The following is a 27779-nucleotide window of genomic DNA, read 5'->3' as shown; positions in this document are numbered from 1 at the left end:
TGCAGTGCCGTTAAACTGTCGCCTCTATGCCCGGCAGCAATCCAGGGGGAAGAGGGGAAGGTGGTGATTTTTTAGAGGTGTGATTTTATTATCTTCAGCAACGCACTAATGAACTGTGTTTAAAGCAAATTTTAAACAAAGGTCCTGTAGACTAACAGTAAATTCAGGAACTGACAGTATATGTCCCTGTTAAATGATTTCATTGCCACTTGAATGGCTCTTTCTCAGGTTAAGTGTTCTGCTAAAAGTTCGGGTAGGCTGTTTCACTTTCAAGTTAGCTAGATTCTCCAGGGAAGAAGCAGAGCCACAGAACAGAGATAGGAAGAGGTGAGTGGGTAGACATTTAAGACCCAGTGGTGACCCAAATTTTGGGTGCCCTATGCAGCTGCATAGTTTGCATATGGATAAAGCTGGCCCTGCCTACAGCACAAACTACATATGTGAATTGCAGCATGTGCCTGTATGTTGGTCTGTACATGCCCAATGTAATCTCTGTTAGCACAAAGTAAAAGGTGCCTAGTTTATTTGAATATATTCCACTATGTTAATATGAACTTAGGTACCTTTTAGTTTGCATTAGCATGGTATATATGGGACACTTGCAAATCAGTGCTTTGTGTTGCTCCCTTCACATGCCAATAGTCAGCACTGTAGGGCCATGTAAACCATTTGTATGTTTTAAAGTAACCCACTAAATAGTTTCTGTGATTTAGGGTTTTGGTTTTTTTTGTTTTTGTTTTAATCTTTTTTTTTGGTTCTATTGTTGGCAATCTGAAATAGTATAAATACGTTTGTATTTTCTGCTTGATCTTGGTGATTTGTGTTTCCCACTTTCTTAAATTTGCAGTGAACAATTGAACAATTTTCAACTGTCTGCTCTTTGCATTTTAGTGGCATTCCATAGAACCGTCACTAGAGAGTAGTGAATCTTTTTTATCATGCTAGAGATAGAATTCTCTAAAAACCCCACACTAGAGTTAGTGCTTAATGAAGCTGGTCTTTGCTCTCAGAAGTTTATGCTCCAAAATACCTGTTAGTCTATAAGGTGCTGCAGGACTTACTGTTGTTTTTGAAGATACAGAATAACACGGCTACCCCTCTGATGCTTAATGTTAGAAATTCCAGATCACTTGTGCTGAGGAATTGGTAACACTCCTGTTCAAATAACTAGAAATGGACCCTATTTTCCTCTTACTTGAATCTGTCACCCCAAATCTGAGGTTGCATAATGTTTGCCCTAATGTGAGCTGATTCAGCCAGATGTTGAAGTATCCATTTTAATAACCCATTTCATGCAGGCACAGAAGAAACAGATGAACATGTTTCTCCCCTGTTGTTCCTTGGCTTACAGCAATGGAAAGTTCAGTTAATGAACAGAACTCTGTCGTGACAGCTTTAGGCACTGAAATATCATAGTGACCTATGGTGCTTGGTTCCAGAAAGAACTTGGAATATGCTGAGCCGCTGAAACTGTGAAGTCAGAAGTTTGAGGAACGTTTTCTCATATGATTTGTTTTAAAAGACTTTGAGCTCAAAAGGGCCACTGACACTAAGGGTATGTTTTTATTACGTGGAAGATCAAGCCAATCAGACCTAGGAGGGATGCACAAAATCAAATTATCTGGGGTCAGCAGTCAATCCCTGTACTCATTGTGAGGGATAAGGGAGTTTGATGGAGGAGTTTCTCCTGTCGACCTTCCTCTGTGAGGATATCCAGGTAAGTCGATGGTGGATCTGCAATTCCAGCTACTGCAACTGCGTAGCTAGAATTGACCTATCTACAATCAACTTTAATGTCTAGTGTAAATCTGGCCTGAAGTGAACTCTGAGAACACTTAGTAACTTCTCTTTTTCAGTCTTGGATTTATTTAGCTATGTCAGGGGAAAATATAAACTTGTTAACTAGTTTAATGAGTGTTCTCTTTAGATTGCCAAACCTGACAGACATCTGAGACTGGGCTTTTGCCTGTTATGTTTACAAGACTCTTAAAGAAAAGACATCCAAGAATGCTGTATGAAGTTTGCTTTAAGGAAGATAAATAGTTGGGTCCAAGCCTGCATTAAATGATTTTCTGGAAAAAGCAGAATGCTTAAAATAAAAGCACTCTGGGGTAACAGTATATAAATAATGACAGGATAGGTGCTTTTTATTATTTTTGCTGAAGAAAAAACAAATCTAGTGGTATTGAAATGTGAAAGACTCCCGTGCTTGGATGGAAGAAGAATCTTCCTGTCTTTTTTGATGGGCCTCATTAAATGTTTATCTTTTACTGCAGACCTTCTCATTGATTTCTTTGGGGCTACTCATGATTAAGTGTTTGCATGAGTGACTATTAGGGCCTGTCTGTGCTGGGGATATTGTCCTTTGCTCCGCACAGGGTCTTATCCCAGTTTCAGAAATAAAATGACTTGTGAGGACTTCTCCACAGTTTAATACAGTAGAACTGAAAGGATCACTTCACTTTTTTGAAAGCAATTAGAAAACAGAGTTCAGAGTCTGCTGTAGCATCTGATGAAGCGGGTCTTTGCCCATGAAAGCTTATGCTCCAAAATATGTTAGTCTATAAGGTGCCACAGGACTTCTTGTTGCTCTTGAAGATACTGACTAACATGGCTACCTCTCTGATACTTGCTATAGCATAAGTTATATGTTTGGCAATAAGTGATAACTCTTGCTTTAGTAGCTTTGAATCCAGCTGGTCAAATTCCCCTACCCCCAAACCTCATTTGGGTTCATTAAAGCAGTTTAGTTTACAAAAATTTTGAACATTTCTTTCCCAATGTTTTTAATTGATAGAGTTGATTCTTTTGGCTGTACTTGATGTGCTTTAATTTGGTTGAGAACAAGAGGAAGACCAAAGCTGAGATTCAAGGATACGTGCAAAAACGCCATGAAAAAATTCAGCATCGATCCAAAATCCTGGGAATCTGCAACATCAGATCGAAATACCTGGCTACAACTGCTATGACAGGGCACATCATCCTTTGATAGTATATGTGCAAGCCACACAAAAGAACTTTTGTCTTAGAAGGAAAAACTCTCAGAATCAAGAATTTGGAAATAGGCTGATGTGCAGTTATTGCAATTGACTGTGCAAATCCAATATTGGACAGATAAGCCATGAGAGAAACATGCAGACTCAAACACTGCCTATAGATCCTCACCACCTCTGCTAACCACCATCTCTTGAGACAAAAAGTGGATATGTAGTCGGCATGCTTTAATTTCCTTCCCCCTCTTTTGAGGGCTCCCTCCACAGATTATTCTTTCCTTGAACTGATTTTGAAGATTTTTCCAAAAATGGTTTCAGTATTTCCTGTAGTGTATTTATACCTTTGTCATTCTATACTGATCCAGATATTTGGGTCTGACATTCCTGCTATACATCCCAAAATGATCTGTTTTTTACAACAGTCTCATGCTGTTCACCCATATTTGTCTTATGGTAAACTGTGACCCCCCTCCCCACCGATTCCTTTCTATAGTACTCTTTCATAGGCAGTCACTTCCCATTAAGAATGTTTGCAGCTGTGTTCCTAAGTGGAGTACTTTGCATTTGTCCTTCTTGAATTTAATCATATTTGCTTCAGACCATTTCTCCTATTTGTCCCGATCATTTTGAATTTTTATTTCTAACATCCAAAGTACTTGCAACACTCTCGCAGCCTTGTATCATCCATAAATTTTATAAATGTATTCTCTGTGCCACTAACTAAATCAATGATGAACATATTGAATTGCTCCCTATAGGATTGCCCCTGTAGTTTGACTGCAGCCCACTGATAACTAGTTTCTGGGAATGGTTTTTCAATGAGTTAAGCACCCACCTTGTAGTAGTTCCATCTAAGTTGTATTTCCCTAGTTTCTGAGGTCATATGAGACGGTATCAAAAGCCTTACTGATGCCTGGATACAACACATCTGTCTAATCCCTTTTCTCCATAATGCTTGTTACCCTGTCAAAGCTATTAGTTTGATACAATTTGTTCTTGACACATTCATGTTGTCTGTTATTTATCACCTTGTTAGAGGTGTTTGCAAATTGATTTTTACTTATACATTATCCTTATTGGTACTCAGGGTGACTGATCTGAAATTCCCCAGGTTGTCCTTGTTTTCCTTTTTATAGATTGGCACTATATTTGCCCTTTTTCAATCCTCTGGAATCTTTCCCATCTTTCATGATGTGTGGAATGGCTCATGGGTGAGTCTTAAAAGACTATCAAAATGTTCTCCAGAGCTGCCTTGTGCTATTGCTGTTGAGCCCCAGTGCCAGCTTTGTTGATGCTGTCTGCAGCTGCTGGAGTAGAGCCTCAGATGTAGAACAGAGGCATCAGGCCAGACTGAGAGAACAGTCATAGCTTTGGACACCTTACCAAGTAGGAAGACTGAGGCAATATGGGACAGTGCTGCCTTGCATCAGGTGGGGATCTGGTTCACTGGCTCAGGACATCCACCAAAACTTTACGCTCCGTGATGGAAGTTTGATCACAGGCCTCCTGCTGCCTTTCAAGGATGGCCAGCTGGCACTGGGATCTCATGGGGCACTAACACATGCAGGACAACTTTTAATGCCCATTCGAATTGCTGGGCTTGCAGGGGCACTCATGGTCCCACTCCCTTTTGATTCTAAGTGTGTTCCTGAAGTGAACAAGCCCCTTCACTGAGTGAAGCTCTGCTTTGCTGCAGGCATTCCTGCACCGCTCCCCACGTCTACGCAGGCCTCTTTGGTGGTTGTACTTCTTCAGGAGAAAAAGCCTTCCCACATACATTCCTGCAACTTGCCTCCCTTATACTCCTGTAATCCTGGGGTGCTGTGACCCACTGAACATAACTTTCTAGAGCCTTGAAGAAAATAATGAAATGTATACAGGAAATAGACTGGAATGGAGAAATGTTCTTCTGGCTCTACACCTCCGTGCAGAGAGTGTGGAAAACACTCCTCCTCCAAATCTAGAACTCCCTGATGGTGGCGGTGACCATGGAAGATCCAGGTTGACTGGACGCCTCCAGAGTAGACTAAAATCCCTAGCCTGAGGCCGGGGAATCTATTTCAGATCCCCAGCTCTAAGTGTGAGACATGCCCGCTGTTTTAAAATCATGGATTTGCATGTTTTAATTATCACAATGCTTCTGACCCACTGAAGGGTTTCTTTATGGTTAGCGACTTATTTAGAAGTCCTAACAGAGCAGCCTGAAGTGAATAAAGGGCTGCACAGTGGGAAGTAAATGCCCTCAAATGCTATTTCACACCTGTGATTAGGCTTGGAGATGCCACAGGGGTTGTCTTACAGATAATTCTCTCTTCCTGCTGTAAAGCAGAGCAATGAATCTTTTTTGCATCAATAGTCCAGACAAAATGGGTGTGCCATTTATCAGGGTCCAGACTGAAATGGATTTGTGCTGTCTATTATGGATTTATACTTGGTGGTTTATGTTCCTACATATTTAGGGAGTTACTAGCTTCTGGTTTGTTTTTTGCTTCTGTCCTTCATCTGCCTCTCTCATTTGACTTTTTCTAACATGCCCGGCCTAGAGAGGCATATTGGTATTTTGGAGGAGGATAGCAAGACTTTAATGCATGTTTATAAGGGGGGGGTGGTATTAAAAGAGCCTGTGGGCAGATATTGGAGATAATTAGGAGCCACGTAGAAGTGCTGCAGGCTTGGGGGATATTTGCAGGCTGAAGAAAACTCCTAAGGGAAAGAAATTGCTCTGTAATTATAGGCAAGGTCATTGCAGTCACTTAAATGGAAAAGAAAGAGTGGGAGTTGGGACTCATTGAAGTTGTTTAAATGTAGTTAACAGGTTACAGTTTTTCCATACTTTAAATAATGACTTCAGATATCTCTGTCTTAATACATGGCATGTGATAATGACATTGAAACTTTCAAGAGAGATCGTTTACAATTGTGAATGAAAGGAATTTCTGTGTCTTATTGAACTTTTTTTTTTTTTTTTGTCTTCAGAAAATTTTAATGGTACCTCATTGGCATATTGAAAAATCTGCAGTGAGCTTCCTCTGGCCATGGCTTTATTTTTAATTTTCCTTTCTCTGAATTTGACTTTTTCTCCCTCTGGTTTCACAAGTGGTTTTAAGTTCACCTAAAATTAGTTGGAAAGAGCAATCAATTTGTTGTACCATTTGCCACAGTTCTAGGGGGAGGTGAGTTTTGGTTGCTTTTGCAGTCCATCAGGTAAACCACTTGGGTGACAAGCTTCATTTCCTTCTCTTCTCTCCAGGGTGGAATCCTGTGTTTTAATCAGAATGGGCTAGATCTCTGGGTCTGGTTGCAACTCCTCTGTTTCCAGCCATGTAACTAAACCCAGCGGTATTTGACATCTGCAAGAAACGTCCATCCAAGAGCCTGTGAGCAGTGACTGATTAAATGACTCAGAACAGCTTTTTCACAAGTGACTTGTTTATTTACACAGAGGTCTATAGCCATTAGATAGAAGAGTTAAAAAACAAGACCTATACACATCTGTTCTTAAGAACAAAAAAGTAGTCTCGTAGCTCTTTAAAGTGCTACTGGACTGCTTTTTTCTTTTGATAGTATATAGACTAGCACGGCTTTCTCTCTGTTACTACACATCTGTTCTTAGTTATACTTTGTCCTTGCATAGCAAGTTTAGGGCAATTCTTCTTAACCTGGGTGTTGAACTTCTGGGCTGGGAGAGACAAACTGGCTTCTTGCATTTTTGCATCACTTCTGCAGTGCCTCTACCAATAATCTACCTACTCATGCACCCTCTTTCTCTCTAGAAAGGGGTTTTCAATGGTTAAGAACATAACTGTGATCATACTGAGTCAGACAAATGGTCTATCCAGCCCATTGTCCCATCTTTCCACATGACTGGTGCCAGATACATCGGAGGGAATGAGCAGATCAGGACAGTTATTGAGTGATCCATCCCATGTCATCCAGTCCAAGATTTAGGGATACCCGGAACATGGGTTTGGGTCTCTGACTGTCTTGGATAATAACCATTGGTAAACCTATCCTCCAGGAACTTACCAAATCCATTTTTGATAACAGTTGTACTTTTGGCCTTTGCAATATCGCAGGGCAGTGAGTTCCACAGGTTAACTATGGGTTGTGTGAATAATTACTTTGTTTTTCAAAGCTGTTGCTTATTAATTTAATTGGCTGACCCCTGTTTGTTTTTGTTTTTGTTTTTGCATAAAAAAGTAAATAACACTTTTTCCTGGTCATGTTCTCCATGCCACTGATGATTTCATAGCCCTCCCTCATATCCCCTCTCAGCCATCTCTTTTCCAGGCTAACCAGTCACAGCCTTTTTAATTTCTCCTCTGATGGAAGCTGTTCTATGCCTTTGTTCATTTTGCTGTCTTCCTCTGTTCTTTTTCCAATTCTAACGTGTCTTTTATGAGGCAAGGCAACCAGAACTGCATGTGGTATTTCTGGTGTGGGTGTACCATTGATGCATGCAGTGACATGACATTTTCTTTATCTATCCCTTTTGTGATGGTTCCATCCCGTTAGTGCTTTTGATTGCTGCTCTGCACAATCAGTGGATGTTTTCAGAGAACTGTCCACGATGACTCAAAAATGTTTTCTGGAGGTTTAGTGCTGTGGTTCCCAAACTTTTTATGGAAGCTTCTTTTTGGAGACTATAATGTGGTGAGACTCACAGCCATGGGGCCTCTGGCTGGTGGCTCAGATTCAGCTTATTTCAGCCTTTGGAGTGCCTCTTTCAGGCCCCTGTCTTGCTCGCTATTAACTGTCTGTTTTCCACCTAGTCTCAGGACCCCTGTTCCTCCCAGACTGTGGAGCCCAGCTCTCAGACTACTGCCCTGACCCAGTGCCTCATACTCCGGGGTCCTCCCACTCAGGGAATCCCAAGGCCTCCCTATACCCACTTTGCCTCAGTGGCCCACTGCCAATCATTATCTAGTCCCTTATCTCAGGGGCAAACTGCAGACTGAAGTGGCTGCTCATCATTGGCAAGAGGCTGGACCTGCCGCCATCTCCTGCTGTGGCTGCCTCCATGCAGCACTAGTGCCCCTCAGGGCCCTGTTGCCAGGCCTCAGTCTAGGCTTATTTGGGCCAGAGCACCCCAGCTGACCCTGCCTTTTACCAGCACTGCTCTCTGGGGGACCCCACTCTAGGAGGCAGCTATGTCTCTCTCCCTCCAGGGCTGGAGAAAGAGTGTACTTACCCCGTCCAGCCATCTCTTTTATATGGCCCTCCTGGGCTCTGACTGGCTGCCACAGGCTTTAGTCCTGACTGGCTCTAGGACAGCCCAGTCCCAGGGTTGTTTTTAACCCTTTCTTTTCCAGTGTGGGGCAGTTGCCCTGTCACAGAGACCTACTGTTATCCTTGCTTTCCCTCCCCAACCCATAGGCACTCATGGGGTTCGCACTGAGGCTCCATTAGTGGCTCTCCTACTGCTGGTCCCCCTCAAACTCCACAGAGAGCAACACAGCTGTGATGTCTGGTGGGTGCAGCCTATTTCACATGTGACTGTGGCCGTGCTTTCTGGGGCTTCCACTCCCACTAGAGCCCAGCCATGCTCAGGCTCAGGTCCTTTCCTGAATGGGGAATGGGGGTGTGCAGTGGGGAAGGGCTGAAGGGAAATATAGTCCCTTGCTTTGCAGAGCCATCTCCATGGAAAGTAGGGGATGGTCAATGGGGTTTCTGAGCAACGAGATGGCTTTGTTGGGAGATGGGGCTTGCGGGGGGAGAGCTGTTCAGCTGCAAGTGCCAAACCTGCTCCTAAATAGTAGAAACTTTCTGAACTTGAAACTCTCCTCAGTAATCAGGCGTCTACGCAAGATCCCACAGAATGAGACTTTACCTGTACTGGACAAGACATCTATAAAACACTTCATACCTCAGGATACTACAACAACCCCAGCTCAGTAAACAATATGGTTAACCTTTCCAGGTACAAACTCAGCCCAGCAGAATAGTCTCCCTTATCCTGGGGCCTGTCTTTCTGCTCCCTTCCTCCACAAACTTAGTACAGTTCTCGGGTGACCTTGAAGCCTTCTTTCACCATCTCCATCTAAAGGAATTCTTCTAGCACACCTATGAAGGTCAGTCTGACTTGCTTGACGCCCCCCCCCCCCCCCCGCAACACCAAAAGAAGAAGAACTTTATGTGGACTCCAGCAGGTGACCATAGTAAAAGTCTGGATTTCCACATTCAGTGCTTTCGCAGCTGTGCACAGACAGACATACAAAAACCACCAAATGAGACACAGTCTCAACTGTGCTGAACTCTATGCTGTCCAGAGTCTCAAAAATTACCCAGACATTGTAATCAAACCAGCTGACAAAGGGGGTGCTGTTGTCATCATGAATAATTCAGACTGTGAACAGGAGGCAGCCAGACAACTCTCCACCACATTATACAGACCTCTCTCCTATGATCCCACTTTGGAATTCCAAAAGAAACTGTACCATCTACTTAAGGGACTACCTGCTTCTGCTCGGGACCTTAGTCATTCAGATGCACCATCTGAGCCCCGACCTGGATTATTCTATTCACTTCTCAAAATCCACAAACCTGGAGACCCCGGACACCCTATAATTTCGGTTATTGGCACCTTTACTACTGGACTATCCAATTATCCAGACTTCCTCCTGAAACCCTATGCCACCAACACTCCCAGCTGTCTCTGAGATACCACTGACTTGCTGAGGAAATTACAAAACATTGGAAAACTTCCTGACAATACCATGCTTGCTACCATGGATGTAGAGGCTCTCTACATTAATATTGCACATGAAGATGGACTGCAAGCAATCAGGAATACCATCCCTGATGTTACCCCAGCTAATCTGGTGTCTGACCTCTGTAACTTTGTTCTCACCCACAATTATTTCTGATTTGGGGACAACTTATACCTCCTGATTAGTGGCACTGCTATGGGCACCTGTATGACCCCACAATATGTTATATTTATGGCTGACTGGGAACAATTCCTCAGCTCTTGTCCCTATTACCCCTCCTTTACTTATGATACATCGATGACATCTTTATCATTTGGACCCATGGTAAAGAGACTCTAGAATAATTCCACAGAGACTTTAACAATCTGCACCCCACCCTCAATTTATGCCTCGACTACTCCATGCGAGTCATTCATTTCCTGGACGCCATACTACAAATCACTGATGTCCTGGTCAATACCACTCTCTACCGAAAACCCACTGACTGCTACACTTACCTACATGCTTCTGACTTCCATCCTGCACACACGACACGATCCATCGTTTACAGTCAAGCCCTTAAATACAATCGCATCTACCCTGATCCTACTGACAGAGACCGAAAACTACAAGATCTTTACCAAACATTCATAAACTTTAATTACCCACCGGGAGAAGTAAAAAAACAAATCGACAGGGCCAGATGAATACCCAGAAACCAACTACTTCAAGATAGACTCAAAAAACCCAATAACAGAACACCACTGCTCATTATCTACAGCCCCCCACTCAAACCACTGCAACGCATCATTAAAGACCTACAACCTGTCCTAAGTCATGATGCCACACTTCAGAAGACCCTATGTGACAGGCCTGCTTTTCCTGAGGACAACTTCCCAACCTTATGAGGATTCTAACTAGCAACCACAGGGCTATACCACAATAATACTAAGTATGGAACTTTTTCTTGCAACAAGCCCCTTTGCCAACTTTCGCCACATATCTATTCTGGCGATACCATCACTGGACCTATCCCGGTTATTCACAGAATCACAGGCACATTCTCCTGTTCCTCAGCTAACACCATATATACAATCATGTGCCAAAAATGCCCACACACCATGTATATAGGACAGACCACAAACACTTTTTGATGAAGAATGAATGGACGTAGAGCAGACGTAAAAAATCTCCAAATACACAAACCTGTCAGCCAGCGCTTTAATGGAGTGGACCATTCTGTTAAAGACCGGAAAGTTTGTGTTCTACTGATAAGGGACTTTAACAACCTTCTGCAGAGGAAGTGCTCAGAATTAACATTCATATTCAAATTTGAGACATTAATATGTGGTTTGAACAGGGACAGCAATTACTTGACCCATTTTAAGGACTCTTTTACATACTTTGATGTTTTATCTAACTCTTAGCTTCCCCACCTCACACCCCCGTCCTGTTCCTCTGCTTGTCTGAGTTGCCAACCTTGGTAACAATTTTTCTGATTTGTCAACCTTGATAACAATTTTTGGACCTCTGTGCTTTCTGGTAAGGCTATAGATCTGAAGAAGTGGGTCTGTCCCACGAAAGCTCATGACCTAAAAAATTGTTCTGTTAGTCGTTAAAGTGCTGCATGACAGCTTTTTTGTTTTGGTAGAAAATAAGGGTGTGAGGAAGGACAATGACCCTGGTTTGGCTGATTTAGTGATCCTAATGCAGGGATTCATTAATTCTGTACAAATGATGGACAGAGCAGGTCTGATTCCCTTTGAGCAAGGGCCACACTCTCTCTTTCTCTCTAGATCTTTGTCTCAACCTATCCTGCTTCAAAACAAAATAGCCACCCTGCATGGTGCCACAGTGACTAGTGCCTCTGCCCCTTACGCCTGCATGGTCCTGAATTGCTGTTGTCTGGTGTGTTACAAATCTGGATTGCTTTGGGCCACAACTGTGGAATAAGCAGCACCCATTGTGGCCTCTGGCGAGCGCTCTCCTTGCGTAACCCAGGCAGAACCCCCCAGCCACTTTCTTACTGGCTCTTGAGGCTTCAAACCAAGGGCCTTCAGTTTCATTAATGACACAAGTCCCAGTGGATTTGGAACATTCCCTTTCCAGAGCCTGTGCGAGCACATGTTTGACACAGAGCCAGCATCTTCCAAACAGAGCAGAATTTATTTTCCTCCAGGGGGTCTGAAGAGCTCAGGAGAGTGGGCTGAGGTGAGGGATGGGTAAAAATTGTCCAACACCAACTCTTCCTCCTTGGGCTTAAGGTGGCTTGGGCTTGGTTTCTAAGCCTGGGTCCTATGGGGGCCCACAAAAGTTAATCTGGCCCTGCTGAATGTGTTGCTTCCATTATGCTGCTGCTTGGATTCTCCCCCGCATGTCGCTGCTTGCTAGCCAGGTGAAGAGAGAGCATGGGAGTTGGGGAAGGAATTGCCTCCAGGGAATACCTGACCTGTGTAGACGCTTCCTGCAGCCCATTGGTAGGTTGTGACCTACTGTTTGAGAGAACACTTGTTCCTTGTTATTTTTGATCTGGGGACCCCTCCCTGGAAAAATTAATCTGTCTGGAGCCAGGCATGAATCACCCACCATTGCTCCCTTGTTTTTTCCCTTGGAGGTAACCTGTCTCTAGTTGTCGATTCATTTTCTGCTTGTTCTCCTAGCACTCCCTTCCTAAATTAAATCCATGTAGTGGGACAGAATAACAGCAAGCGGGTGCACTGAGGTACATGTCGGATGCATAAAAATAGCCGTCTCCCTGATATTCCACATCAGGCTTGAATTGTGCACTAAAAAACTGAATTTGGTTTATAAAAAATAAAATAAATAGTACATCAGTGTGGGAGGAGGGGGCGGGGTCATCTCCACTGCAAATAACCTAGGGCAATAATAGGGCAATTCAACAGGGAACACTGCTTATGATATTGTTCATTTCAGGTGCTCCAAAATGATGGGTTGATTTGGTTTAAATGTGTGCTAACGTTTTAGGAGGGGGTAGAATTTTCTTGCTGCCCATGATGTAGGACTGCTGATCATCTATTAGTAACAGCTGTTTATTTTTCCCGATTATGCCAGTCACTGAACTTTGTGTTTTATTTGCATAATCATTTTGCACTGACCGTTCAGGCCATTTGCAAATAACAAAGATGCTGCCATGTACGCTAGCTCTTTTGTTGGTCAGAAGCTTGGAAAAACCCGTGCCCCTGACCAACATAAGTTTGACTGATGAACGCTCTGGTGTGTATAATGCTATGTTGGTATGAGAGTTCTTTCCTGCTGACATAGAGCAGCTGTACTGGAAATCTTACAACAGTATAACTGTACCATTGTAAGGCCTGTAGTGTAGACCTAGCCTCAGTAGAAAGAGGAAGAACCCTCTAAAATTTGCCTGAAAGAACACAGATCCTACACTAGTACACTGTTTTCCTAACTTTTTGAGACCACAGAACGCCTATGAAAATTGTCTTAAAAAAATTGTTGTCAGACTAAAATAATACCCAAAGAGCAACATATACAGCAAAAACAAAATTAAGTAATTTAAGCAGGTGTCATAGCAATGAGTAACATTGTATCTGGTTTTAATAACAGAAAATACATACAGTAAACTCTTTCATATGCAGCAACCCTGGGACCAGGAGGTTGCCGGATGTTAAAAAATGCAGCTTATTAGAGAGGCAGCTGTGAGATCCCTGGCAGGTGAGCATGGGACCCCACCAGCCCTGTGTCTGGGAGCTGACTGGGGCGTGGAGCCCAGCCAGCAGCTCCAGCTCTGGGGAGCTGGCCGGGGCACCCAGTTTGGGGGAAATTCTGGCAGGCCCAGGGCTGGGAGATCTCTGTGGGGGCACAGGGCTGAGTTGGCGCATGGGACTCTGCCATTGGCCCTGGGCTCCGCTGCAGATTTGTGGGGCAATGCCAGCAAACAGGGATCTGCCAGTGGTGTGGGGATCTGCTGGAGGCCCTGGGCTCTGCTGGTGTCCTGGAGGTATGGGGATCTGCCAGCAGTCTAGGGCTCTGGTGGTGTGCGGGCTGTGCTGGGGTGTGGGGCTCTGCTGGCAGCCAGGGCCTGGGGAATTTCTGTAGCCCGGGGCTGAGAGTTGGCAGCTCCAGCCCTGAAAACCACAGGGGCGGAGCTGGCAGGGGCTGGTGCTGGTTAATTGAGAGTTCTGGTTTAACAAGTACTGGGTAAGGAATTTACTGTACCATCAGTGTATTTTCCCAGACATTTGCAGCACACCTGCAAGTTGTTCACAGAGCACTAGTATTCTGCAGAACATAGTTTAAGGAGGGATAGCTCCGTGGTTTGCACATTGGGCTTGTAAACCCAGGGTTGTGAACTCAGTCCTTGAGGGAGCCATTTAGGGTCTGGGGCAAGTAGCTTTGGGAAAAAAAATCTGTCAGATAGTGCTTGGTCCTGCAAAGAGGGTAGGGGACTGGACCTGATGACTTCTCAAGGTCCCTTTCAGTTCTGAGTTGTGTGATAAAGACTGCATTAGTAGAAAGCAAAGAAATGGGGAGAGTACATTTAACCACATGAACTAGAAATCAAGCACCATTAACATCCCTTTCCACAGACTAACAAAGTTCTTTCCAGATGTTCCCATTCTTATTTTAATTGGTATCAAATGGGGACTCTATACTGTGAAAGTGTTTTTATTTATTTAATTTGCGGTTACCTTGGGACATCTATAGCATAGTGAGAGGCTGATGGAGGGGAAGATGAAGTCAGGAAATAAGTGAGGCCAGTGACCAAGGGGAGACAATTAAAGGAATGAGTGTAAAACAAGTGTGTTAGGGCTGTTTGAAAAAGGGATGAATATTTGCAAGAAAATATCCCTCTTTCACTGAAAAATTTAAAATGAGATTTCAACCAATCTTATTGTCTTGTTTGTATTAAATTTTACCCTTGTGGGACTCTTCTAGTTTAATTTTATTGAATTTTTCTTTTAAAATGTGAATGTGCAGTATGTCATTGTAATCGTTTGTTGATTACTGATAACTCTCAGTAACTGTGGCTCGGAATAAATGTTCAGTGGTTCTGCTTTCTTGCTTCTGGTTGAGGTGGTTGTCTCATCAGGACAGATAGTACCATCAAGTTGCCATTTCTGCTGATAAACTTTGCCTCTTGTGCGCAGCTGCGTAGGTTTGTACTTATTTGTCTCCCACTGAGCTATGGACATTTCCTTCCTGGATTTGGAAGTTGATGTCATAAGGAGACTTGCTGGGGATGTTCCTTCAGCATATACCATGAGTGTGGTAAGCACTGTGGCATGCCAGGTGGTACAGTGGAACGTCAAAGATATGAAACACCAGACTGATTGGCAGTGTTCCTTCTAATTTTGTTTTATGTCCATGTGTGGAATGATTTTTGTTCTGAGCACCGATATGGGGATGAGGTGCATGTGGACCACTTTCACTGGGAGTGGAGCTGAGGGGTTTAGAGTGGTGGGAGAGGGCTCAGGGCTGATGGGGATGAGAGCTCTGGCTGGGGAGGGTCTGGTCACTTGGTGGGGCTGAGCGTAAGGTGGTTGGGCTGTGAGAGGATGCTCCAGGTGTGGGCCAAAGGGTTTGGAGTGTGGGAGCAGGATCAAGGTAAGAGGTTGGGACGGGGGCGCAGGATCTGGGTGGGAGGGTACAGGAGAGGGCTCAGAGTTCAGGTAGGGAACTGTGGTGTGGGATCTGGGAGGAAGTTCAGGATTTAAGATGCTGGAGGAGACTCAGCTCTGGAGTTTGGGATGTGGGGGGCTTGTCTGGGCCAGGTCCTGTTTGGTAGAGGGCAGGGGGAGTAGCTGGCCCTGGCCCATCCCATGATTTCTGGCCAGTGGGGGCTGCAGGGGCAGAGCAGAATCACAGGGCTGGAAGGGACCTCAGGAGGTCATCTAGTCCAGCCCACTGCTTCAAGCAGGATCAACCCCCAGTAAGTCATCCCGCCCAGGACCTTGTCCAGCCGGGACTTAAAAACCTCAAGGGTTGGAGAATCCGCCACCTCTCTCGGCAACGCATTCCAATGCTTCACCACCCGCCTGGTGAAGTAGTTTCTCCTAATATCTAACCTATACCTCTTCCTCTTCAACAGCCTCCAGTGTGGGGACAGAGCTTTCTGGTGCTCACAGTGACGCGGTTCAGCCAGTGGGTGAAGGAATTGCACTGTGTGGAGCCACTTCCCAGAACTCTCCAACCACCGGGAAGGGCTGGCTTTGAAGACAGGAGTTTTCGGGGCTGCAGCCCAGGCTAAGAGGGCCCTTGGGCTGCAGCCACTAAAGCCCTATTCTTCTTCTGGCCTGCTGAGGCTGGAGGAATGCGCCTGTCTTCCAGGCCCAGCAGCTTAGAGGGAACCTTGCTGACTGGTCTACCAGACACTACATGAAACTAGAAGTGAGCAATCAGGCAGCAGCAGCAGAGACCAAAATAAATAAAGCCAGTACTGTACTGTGAAGGTAGGGACATCTGGGTTACCTGTCCTCAATCCTAACCCCACCCCTGCCCTCACCGCACCCCTTTGGGACACCCATTTACAGCTAAGTAAAGCTGTGAGTTTGAGAGGTTGGTATTCCTGTGTGAAGCTGTGAGCCCCCACTGCCAGCCCAAGGCAGCTGGAGCAGAAGCAGCTCTGGGGTCTCTGTTGTTTTCTTCTCTTTCTTCCCCACTGCCCCACTCCCCCATGCTCCCAGGAGGGAAATGTGCTGTTTTCATCAACCCCCTACCTCCTGTTTTCATCGGGATGGGGACAGGCTTGTCCTAGGTGTAAAGGAATCTACCCAGCTGCCCCTGGAGCCAGAGCTGCGTTTTGTTCAGTTATGGACAGCCTTCTTGCCTGGGATGTCCATTGCTCCAAGGTTCTCTTCTAGTTCCCAAAACAAGAGCAATAACTTTTTCTGTCAAATGTTAGTTTTTTGGCACCATTCGCTAGGTCTCATTGAAAAGCATCCCAGTAATGCTCCACGTGCATCTCTCCCGGCTGCCAGTTGTGCCCACAAAAACATCTGAAAATTCGTACAAATTTTAAAAAAAAAACTTGAATGGCCTAAATTTTTCCTCATGAAATCTTCCCTGCCAGATTTCAAGCCTGTTGTTGTACGCAGAAGTTAGTAGGTTTTAAAGAGAAATGTAGCTGCAACATCAGGGATGCCATGACAATTGATGTAATTTCTTCTACTTTTTCATCAATTTCTAACGTTAACATTGTATTGACCTAGCCTCTTGCTTCTAATATATAATTTGAATGTCACTGTTACAGTGACTATACACTGGTTATAATGCTGCCCATTATTAAGGTTGTTCAGCGCTTCTTATTACATAATATTGTTTTAAGTTGCTTAACATTTTGCCAAGCTTTAATTATTAGGGCCAACATTTTTCATGCCAGGTGTCTGCCTTCATCTGAATTTCAGTTAAAGAGATCAGCCTTTCCTAAGATCCAGGCTAGGGAAAAATGTATTGTTTTGTTTTATGTGTGTGTTTTTTTTCTTTAAGCATTGATGCCCTTTTCTTCAAGGTGCTCTAATTGTTACCATGTTTTGGAACAATGAGTTGAACTTTGGCAGGAGGCTGGCCTTAGTGTTAGGATTGTTCAATTTGCCATCCACATGCAATGCCCAGACTGAGGGAAATTAAATATAAAAAAGATGAAACACCAATTTGATTTTATTGAAAACTTTTTTTTTAAATCTAATGTTGTTAACAAGAAGTTTTGATATATTTTAGTGAATTATACTTAATCTGATATCCTTTTAAATGAACATCCTCAGGGCTCAAATCCTGCGTTCCTTGGGAGTGACCCCTCCCAATCTCCATTGTGTTTAAGCTTGGGTTGTGGCCTGCTTTTCTAATAGAGGGTTGTAAGAAATTCTGTGGATGTATGATATATTTCTTCTTGTAGAGGTTTTGAAGGAAATTCTTACAAGCTACTGTTGCACTGGAATCTTGAACATTAGCATGGCAGAGAGAATTTGATCAGGTTTAGCCCTGGCCCGACTTCTAGAGAAGTTGAAAATCTGCAGCTTTTGTTGATGTTCAGGACCAATGAAATTGAGGCCATTAATCTTCTTTTTGTTAAACAGTCACTGGAGGTAGCCATATTAGTCTGTAGCTTCACGAATAACAAGCAGTCCAGTAGCACCTTAGAGAGTGGACAAATAGAATCCAGGGTTGATACAGCAGAGGGAGTGAGAAAGGTGGGGGGGAAAGGTTACCTGTCAGTCAGATGCCCCTACTAGTGACAGATAACCCTTTTCTTCCCTCCCTCCCCCCGCCATATAAATGCTGCATTCTATTTGTCTGCTCCAGTCATCTGAGGAAGTATGTCTTACCTATGAAACCTCATGACCTAATAAATTTATTAGTCTCTGAGGTGCTATGGGACTGCTTGTTATTTATGAAATTAATTCATAATTTAAGATTAGCATGCATTCTCTTTGTCTGCTTTTTCCATATCATTTTTGTCTTAAGAGACATCCGCCTGGTCAGCACTAGAAAGTGAGATCAGTTTATTGTTGTTTGTCGGTGAGTGAAAAAGCCACATCTCTGAGCAGCATAGCTTAGACAATTTAAGTCTGTGTAAACAGTGTGAGGTAAACAGAAGAATGCTTCCATCCTCCTAGCTACCACTTCTCTAGGGAGGTGGATTTCCTATGCTGAGGGAAGAATTCCTCATTTCTAAGTGGGTAGTCTCTATACTTAGGAGAGAGTGTTTTAAGTGTAGATAAACTCTTACTTCAAAGCCCTTAAGCTTGAGAACTGTGAAATAAATGTAAAGTGGTGTAAAGCTCACTGCGGTATCAGTGTACTTGGCTGTTCGTGAGTTCTCTGTGTTGACAAAAGGGAGACAGCTTGACAAAAGATGAATGAGAGGAAGTGAATATTTTTCTGCTTGTCCAGTTCTGCTTAATACTGATAGTTGGTACAAGTAAATGGAAGCAGTTGGGAGATGGAAATGCACAGTAATTCAGCCTTACATAATGAAAGAAAAGCCTGATCTCCATGTTAAAATGTTTTGTTTAGTCCTAAAAAGGAGAGAGAGACAAAGTTCATGAGGCGCTAGACTGGCCAATACATTCAAATGAAGAAAATATTGGACTTCCCTCCTTCCTCTCCAGCCTGATGTGTTTCTCTGGGTGATGGTAGATGTTATATCATCACTATAAGACTCTGTTGGATACTTGAAGGAGGGAGCCTGTGGAAGGTATAACTATTCAATTACACTTCCATCATGTCTGTCAGTACTAGAAGGTATAAATAGTTTTGGGACCAGTGAACTTTTCTAAGCAGTGACATTTGACCAATTATGAGAACGAATCCATTGGAGACCAAAGATAAAATCCTTCACCGGTGTATGTGCTGCAGTTTTTTTGCTATCCATAGTGCAGGAGGTGGTGCTGACATTTAAGGGTACCTGACTCTTTCCAATATGAGACCTTATTTTTCGTTGCTTATATACATAAACATTTGTGGTAAAAAATTATGTATGCCGGTGTCCTCCTATGGCTGAATTTTGGGCAGGGTTCAGCTAAAATAGCTGAGGCATTTTGGAGAATGGGTCTGGGGGGTTTGTCTTTAAAAATAATTACATAAAACCAGCACGTCCAAACCAAATACTTATAACCGTTTTGTTGAGCTGTTATAGCACTTCAATACTGTGGAGCAGGGACTTGATGTTCAGCAGCAGGGTGACCTTAGTGTCAGGGATTTGCCTTTTGTTTTGCTCCTGAAAATTTTCTAAGACTTTGGCCTACTATAAGCATCTGAAGAGTTGCAAATCTTACATTCTGAGTAGAGACTTGGAGTTTGGCCACTAAATTCTCCAAACAACATGTCTGTATTAATCATGTTCCAGTGCCATATGGCTGTTGTGTGGAACCAAATTATATATGTGTCATCCCCACAGAGCATCCTGAGCAAGCGCCATGCCCAAGGCTGTAGGGGCTGAGTAGGACTTTCTCTGCAATTGTCTGGAGGTCAGGAAGGAGAAGTTAGGGATAAGCAGTGGGGAGAGAAGCAGGAGTAGTGGAGGGGGCAAGGGAGCTATGTATATGTACCTGCATGCACATGCACTAAATGAGGCAGAAATACAGGCTGAATTTCTCTAATCTGAAACTTTCATCTGGCAGCATCTGTAATCTGGCATGATTTTAGTTAGCAGGATGGGTGTGGCCAGCTTTCGTGTGGGCCCATAAAGTTTGTTTACAGCCACCAGTCCTGGCTCTCCATGTTTTGTGCTATTATTTAGCTGTAATTTACCCCATATGTCTTCTAAGAGCCCAGTAAGCAGTGGAAGTATTGGTAATGCTAGCAGACAATATTGATCTCCCGTGGTTCAGCAAATTCTCTTGTCCAGCACCAGTTAGGTTCCAAGGGTGCTGGATGAGAGAGGTTCAGCCTGAACTTTGGGGTTGAATGCTATGTGGTCACTTAATTAAAAACTGTATGACATGGCATACGTATGAAGGAGCTGAATGAAGGCCCTGCATAGGGCGACCACATCTCCCTGTCTCAAGTACGGTACAGGAAGATATGGCAGGGAGGGGCGGCTCCTCCTGGCTGCGCCAAGCCTCGGGGAGCTGGCGATCCTCATCCCCTAGACCTGGGGAAGCGGCAGCTGTGGGCGCTCCGGGCCCGGAGCCCTGGGAAAGTGGCAGCTACAGGCACTCTTGGCCCCACCCCCAGCCCCCAAGGACCTAAATACGGGACAGTTCGTCCATTTTAAAAAATAAGTCAGGATGCCTTTTTGGCATCCCAAATATGGGACCGTCCCACCCAATTCAGGACGCTTGGTCACCCTAGGCATGTGGGCAGCTGGAGGTCTGGTGTTTCCTATCATTTGAGTGCTTGAACTTGCAAGCAACCTTGAGGTTCTTCTTGCTGTACCCCCTTTGCAGTTATTTCAGGTATTTTTGTCTTCCTTGCCGTTAAACTTTCCCTTCTGTTTGATTCTCTAATGAAGTCAGAATCTTTTATATAAGGCACTAGACATGAGTTTCTAGCTGTGGAAGAGATGATACCAAGTGAGCCTTGTTTCTTAAGTGGGGAATCTAATGGGAAAAAAACTATGGAGAGAGAGAGAGAGAGACTCATATAAAAAAACAAAACACTTTTGTATGAGTAGCAAACAAGGAATTACATGAAAGACCTGCATGAGGTTATACACGCTTGTCTGTTGAAAATCCAGTTTTAGAACATGGTATTCATGTAGTTCAAAAAGTGCTATCGTAAGTGTTAGTTGTGTCTCTGTTTCAGTAATGCCATTTGCAGCATATTAAAAGCAGTTCTGTTGGCTGCCAGTTATGATCTGCTAAGACATGCAGCATAATGCAGGCCCCTGCTGTCAACTGAAGAAAGTAATGCAAAAGGAATACTGTTAAATTCAGATCTCTTGCCTGTTAGGGAAAGCCTGACTGGCCATGCAGTTCTGATTCAGCATTTCAAAGATCAGGATTGTTTACAGTGCAAGCAGAAGAGTTTCTCTCTGAAATCCTTGCTTCCTAAATTCTTTCTTGAGTTTATCTTCAATACCAGTTTCATTGAGCATCTGGTTCACAAGCACTGTAAATCCAGAAAACAGTGTATTTTTAAAAAATCTTTGTCATGCTATTATGGAAAAAAAAAAAAAGTGTTCACAACCACCACATTCAGCACCAGTTGTTTTCTCGTACTATCTTCCTGACTGACATGAACAGACTTTTCCTAAGAAGCATGTTAGCCAAATTGTGTTGTAAATTACTCCACCTCCTCAGCAGGCTGTCCAAAGCATAGATTTGTAACCTCTTTGCCAGATGCTGTTGATTCTTATGTGTCCATGCTAGACCCCATTCACTGAAATTGTTCTGCATGTGGTGTTAGCACAGTTTAATGCGCAAGGTTGCCAGGCATCTAGTTTTCAACCGGGCATTCTGATTGGAAAGGAACCTTGGCAGCTCTGGTCAGCACAGCTGAATGTGCTGCTAAAAGTCTAAAGGACAGCACAGTGGGGCTAAGGCAGTGCCCTGGCTCCAGCACAGCTCCCTGGAGCAGCCATCATGTCCAGCTGTTAGGTGCAAAGAAGGTCACTGGGGCTCTGCACCTTGCCCCCACTCCAGCTGCTGACTCAGCACTTGGCTCTAGGAGGCAGTGGGAGCTGCAGTGTGGTGCTTTCTGGGCACAGGCAGTGTGCAGCAACCCTGGCCCCTCTGCCCAGGATCTGAGCTTGCTGGCCACCTGAGATAAGCGCCACACAATCAGAGACCAGTTCTCCTTCTGCATGTCAAACCCTACCTCTGGTTGGAACCCATTCCTGCTCATGGAACCCCACATTTCTAGCTCCACTCTAGAGCCGCCTCCCCAGCAGTATTCCCTCTAGTTTTTTCGATCCATGGATAGAATAAATTTTGTTATGTACACCAACGCATATGTGGATATGCACTACCAGTAGAAACAGAGGCTGATGACTGTGGCCAGCTGGGGGTGCTCTGCTAATCAACTGGGTGGCACCTGTTTCTCTCCTGGGGTGACTGCTCAAGTGCTCACTTTAGAGGGGACACTAAATCCCAGCTGGAGCCCTCACTGCATCCTGTACCTTAACCCTGTGGCCCAGCTCAGTGAATATGAATAGGGATGCAGGAGAGTGAATGGTGGAGGGAGGAGGGTTGGAGTGAGTGTGAGGTTCAGTCTTTGGGAAGGGGCATGACGAGCAGTTGGTTTTGTGCAGCTGGAAAACTGGCAACTGTACATATGTGTCCAGCGGTGTGTTCCCTAGGATGTACCCCAGTGTGTGACCCTGAGGATACCACATGGACTGCAGCTCTGTGTTGATTGAACTGTAACTGGCCTGTGGGTCACAGTTTGAGAACTACTAGTTTAATGTGTAGTGCAGGCAAGATCATCTTTCCATCTATAATGCTTTCTCTAGTGGATTTCTGAACCAAAAAGAGGACACAATTAGTGTAGACGCTAAATTTTAAACATTAAATACCTGCCTCTAATAGCTGTGCTGATCTTTATAAAACTGAATTTAATTACTTGGTTCCTCCCTAATTCAGGTGTATACTTGTTTGGTGACATCTAATCGTTTCAGTTCAAGACATAAATTGTCTTTAAAGTTCACTAGTATTTACCTGAGATTTTAGGTATCAGGTTTGGCAATACTTAGACTTTTTGGAATCGCAAATTAAGTTCGAGTGGGATTAAATTAGCCCTTCATTTTTTGGGAGGCAGGTAAATGGCATTTTGTGCCCTGTAGTTTATAATGTCTCTATTATAGGTAACATCTTTTTAAAATCCCTACTTCAGTCTCTTCTGCACTTACAAAAGAAGCATTGGTTCTTTAATATAAGAGTAAGAATAATTTTGTTCCCCTCCCAGTATTCTTCTTTTCCTCAATTCTAGTATAAGAGTGTGGTGTAATAGTTAATTGCTCCCTCTCCATTTCAGACCTGGTTGCATTTCACTACATTTTGTATGCGTGTAGACAGTGAAAATCTTTGGGGTACTTGGAATGAAAAAAAGCTGTACACTTTATATATAAAATATATGTAGACTTACGTATAAAATATTGAATGATAATGTTGAATCAGTGCCATAATTACTTGTCTGTATCTCAAACTACATTGCGTTTTGGTTATGTTTTTTCACTGTATTTTTTGTGTGTGCTTTATCTTACAGAATTGGAAGAGCCCGGGATGTCAAGGCTTTGCAAACAGATATCCTACTAGACTACCATAGTGAAGCAGAAAAGGCAGATGCAGTTCCAAGTACAAGGCTGAGTGAGCTTGTATGTATATACCCAGATATCTCCACGGCCACACAGACTTACTCTTCCATACACCTCGGAGTTTTGCAATTGATGAAAATTAACTTCAGAACCAGATGCAGCAATTTGACAGCACAAAGGTTGAGAGCCCAAGGAAAGACACCTGCCACTAATGTTCCACTTTGTGCATGGTCTTCACAGGTGAAAAGATGTGCAAGAGAAGGAATTAAAAACACCCTCTGCACAGAACAAGCCTCACAAATACCTCCATAAGTTAAAGGAATAATTGAGAAGGAAACAGTTGGGGGAGGAAACTGACTTAGCTGTTGCTAAAGGAGCAATGAACTGTCTTTGGCACATTTTTTGCATTGACTTCAGTAAACTGTAACTGAGTTTAATGCACTGGACTAATATAGTGGCTGTTTATTGTGTGGTAATGACTGGAAGAAAGTAAATTTAGGAACAATGGGACAAGTTTGGGCATTGAACTGACCAATCTCATCTTCTGTATCAAGTTAACCTGGTCACTGAAAGTAATTTTTCCTGCCCTTTTCTTTTCTCTGCTTAGTATGGTATAAACTCATAAATATTATTCATTTAAAACCATCAGAACACTGTGTATGTTTTCTTCATGTGCACAAATGTGGTCTTTTGGAACTATGAATCTGAGCTCTAGACAAGCCTCAAGAAGGAAGGAGCCCATCAAACAAGGAAGGAAAATATCTAGGGAAATAGTGAATTTGGGAAGTCGGATTTGTAGTGCTGCTTCTCTTTGTTTGTTTAATTATTCTTCTTCCTCCCTCAAATCCTAGAACATTTACAAATGAGGGCTTTCTTGATGTGCTTTAATTCTGGCATTTTGTTTCTGCAGCAGGGTGACAAGTTTGATCCTTTGTAGAAGAAAAGGAAAAGGAAAAACAACTTGACGTGTAGCCCTATTCCAGAGGGGAGAGATTCATGGTTCACCTGAGGCAAACTTATCTGCTTTGAAAGCTACATTTTTAGGCTATTTTTGATTCTGCTAAATGAAAAGAGGTTTTCTTTTTCATGCCCTTGTGGCAGTGAGAAGTGGGAAAGCAAGCAAGATAGCATGATAAACAGTTCAGGTTGTGTTGGGTCTCTGGTGGAAAGAAGAGCTGCAATGAAAATAAGACTGGCTTTGGATTGCAAAAACCATTGAGTCCAGCAAGTAGTTTAGTACTGGGGGGATTTCCCATCTGGTCTGGCACGGTGGTTCCTGCACAAACTTGGATCTGTTATTTCGCACGGTTTGTGTGCCTTTTTTTCCATTTATGCAATCTCTTTCAGCTTTAGCAGCAGAAATTTGCTTGGTGAAGAAGTTTTGCCAGAGGGCAGTTTAGGAAAGTCGAATGTCATATATATCTAGTGTGTGTGTGTGTGTATGTATGTATGTATGTATGTGTGCGTTTAAATTTCTGCAACTGAATTTTTGAAGAAAATCTGACTGGAGGAAATCTTAAAGCCTTAAGTTACTTGAAACCTACACATTTGCAACTCTTTGTCTCTGGAATTGCATTACACTAAACTGGAATCTCAGGCTGTATAAAGATTATATCAGATTGAGCAAAAAGACAACTTACCACTTCTTGAGCTCCTCTTGTGAAGTAGCTGTTTCTCCAAAGGATAAGTGCACCCTCACTCTAATGACTCAAAGACAAAATGAACCAGATTTTTTTTTAAGTGTTGCTTTTTCTTAGCCGACTGCCATTGTCTTTTATAGAGGAATTTTTCACTATGCATTTGGTGGATATTTATAAATACTGACCCATCTTCTCCCCTCCAATGATTTATCCCAGGTCAGTCTTATCAATCAAAAAAGATTTAAATTTTGTGCACTCGACATTACTTTCTTATGTCAGAAATTAAAAATAAAAAAAAGCATGTATGCAGCAGTGGAACATGGGCCGGTTCTTTGCAGCGATTCCAACATCCTCTGCCTCTCCTGGAAGGGTCGAGTTCCGAAAAGTGAGAAGGAGAAACCAGTGTGCAGAAGGCGGTATTATGAAGAAGGTTGGCTTGCTACGGGCAATGGCAGAGGAGTTGTCGGGGTGACTTTCACCTCCAGCCACTGTCGGAGAGATCGGAACACGCCCCAGAGGATCAACTTCAATTTAAGGGGCCACAACAGTGAGGTAAGGGAACTACACATCATTCATAAGGTTTGAATTTAAAGCAAGGCTCTGTGGTGGCAGTAAAATGGAGGGTGCAACATTTCTACTTAAAAATTGGTGTGATGAGAGGCATTGGGACCTGATCCACATCCCACTGGTGTCAATGGAAGTCTCGTGAGTGACTTCAGTGGACTGTTGGTTAGGCCTATGGAGAGAAAAGGTCTTGGGACACAGCACGGACTGAATTTATTTTTGTTTGCTTCTTCGCTCCTTTTCCCCCAACATATTTTAATCTCCAGGCTAGTGCAATAAATGGATTGTGATGATTTAAAGGCTGTAGTTGCGGTGATGGTTTACATTATACTAACACTTATTTGGAAGCTTGAAAAGGAAGGCTATTGAGGATGGCGTTTGGCAGTCTCCTAGAACAGGGGTTGGCAACCAAAAGAGCAAGAAGAGTCTTTTTTTCCAAATTCTGTTTTAAAAAAAAAAATCAGTGATTTAGGAGCCGCAATGCATGTGAGTATGGGACAGCCTTTAATAAATAACTATACGTTTTGTAACTCCTATTTTAAGAACAGCACGCATGCATATCCCACTGCACATATAGGGGAGCTATCCAGTGTTTTGAGATCACGTTTTTTGCTATGTAGATAGGAATTGTTCATTGTTGAGCTTTTAGATGTTCAGCAAAATATTGTAAATAATCAGGAAGGTGTTTTGTTTTTTTTTTTAATCTTTGCAGTTAGTGTCGGGACCCACAAACGAGTCCTTTAAAAAGTCGCATGTGGCTCCGGAGCCGCAGGTTGCAGATTCCTGTCCTAAAAACTACAAACTGATGTGCCTTGTAGCAGATTTGAGTGAGAGATGATGAGTGAGAGCTTCACAAAACAACCAGCTGGAAACTGGTTATGGAAATTGGGTGGGGATGCACAGAATAATGTAGAGAGGCTATTTGGAAATTTCATGTTGGTCCAAGCTGAAGAGTATCACCCTTACTCTCAGGGCGCTGGCGATTTTGCATTTATCTTTTGCGAACAGGATATTTTTGTTTGGTAAAGATGGGGAATGCATAACTGAAACACCACTCTTTCTGGCCTTTATTTGTGCCACTGCATCCTGCCCTATGTAGTCCCTGCTGGGCAAATGATATCGCGTGGGCCACTGATGCCCAAGGGTACAAAGAGCGGAGTATAAAGTGTTAAGAGCTTTCAATTATAGACTAATGCTTGCTAATAATTTTGCTTTTTGATTTGGTAACAGCAGGAAGCGTCCACTGGCTAGAACTGGAAACTCCACTCTTAGAATACTGCTCCCCCAACAGTTATTTCCAAAATCTAAAGTCTAATATATCAAGCTATTTTAACTGTTCTTGGCGCTCAAGTTAACAAGTATCACTAATACACAGATAGCAGACTCATTTGCTCTTGTTATGTTGAAGGACAAAGCATGTAAAGATGAATGACTGTTTTTCTTTTAAAGCAAATTAAAACATTTATGTTTCTAAAATTTAACATTTAGAGGTGAGGGCTGATCCATAAAATCAGGAGCAAGACTTTTTTGAGGGGATTTTCCAGGATTTTAGTGTGAGGCTCATGCATATGGACTTCAGTTACAAATAGATTTTGTTTTCAGCTTGCTACATGAAAATCACTTGCACTGCCCAGGTTTTCTCCTTTTCACTCATTCTTCTGAGTTCCTCCCTGGCTGCACAAAGGGAACATTTGAAACTATGCAGGACATTGTTTTTTATAGTCAGTAAAATTCAAGAACAAGCACAGAAACCTGGTCTTAGGCCTCGATATGTACTAGTTAAATGAAGAATACACTGATATTTCACATCTTCCCTCCATTCTGAATTACTCTGTTTGGCCATTTTCACTTTATTTACCCAAATGGTTGTGGTGGAATATTTTCTTTCTGCATCTCTGGGCTGTTTCATTTTGATTGTAGCTGTAGTAACAATAGACCATTCTCCTGGTTATCTGTCAGTGGGCACTACAGAAACTCACAAAGAAAATGAGGAACAGATCTCGTTTGTAAATTTTTCTGCATCTGATGAAGCAGGTCTTTGTCCATGAAAGCTTATGCTTCAAAAATCTGTTAGTCTATAAGGTGCCGCACAACTTCTTGTTTTTGAGGCTACAGACTAACACGGCTACCCTTCTGATACTTTTCTGCTTTGGCATCTTAAACGTGTTGGGCCCAGTTTGTCATTGGCATTGTGCAGTTCAAATAAGGCCAGAGCTCC

The 27779-nt window shown here is 43.2% G+C and overlaps 1 protein-coding gene across 2 annotated transcripts in view; it reads left to right on the top strand.

Moving 5' to 3' along the window:
* The window catches only part of TULP4 (TUB like protein 4), a 247965-nt gene that overhangs the window by 23327 nt on the left and 196859 nt on the right, over positions 1–27779 (top strand). For both annotated transcript variants that reach the window (XR_012645013.1, XM_074990303.1), the window contains exon 2: positions 23309–25549. Coding sequence is in view for 1 of the 2 variants with exons in the window: in XM_074990303.1 (XP_074846404.1) it covers positions 25298–25549 (252 nt within the window). In the remaining variant the exon portion in view is untranslated. The remainder of the gene's footprint in view (positions 1–23308; positions 25550–27779) is intronic.

The sequence above is a fragment of the Carettochelys insculpta genome, chromosome 3 (assembly GCF_033958435.1).
Source record: "Carettochelys insculpta isolate YL-2023 chromosome 3, ASM3395843v1, whole genome shotgun sequence".
NCBI classification, from domain to species: domain Eukaryota; kingdom Metazoa; phylum Chordata; order Testudines; family Carettochelyidae; genus Carettochelys; species Carettochelys insculpta.
The sequence above is the reverse complement of the archived record's forward strand: the minus strand, read 5'-3'. Positions and strand labels throughout refer to the sequence as shown.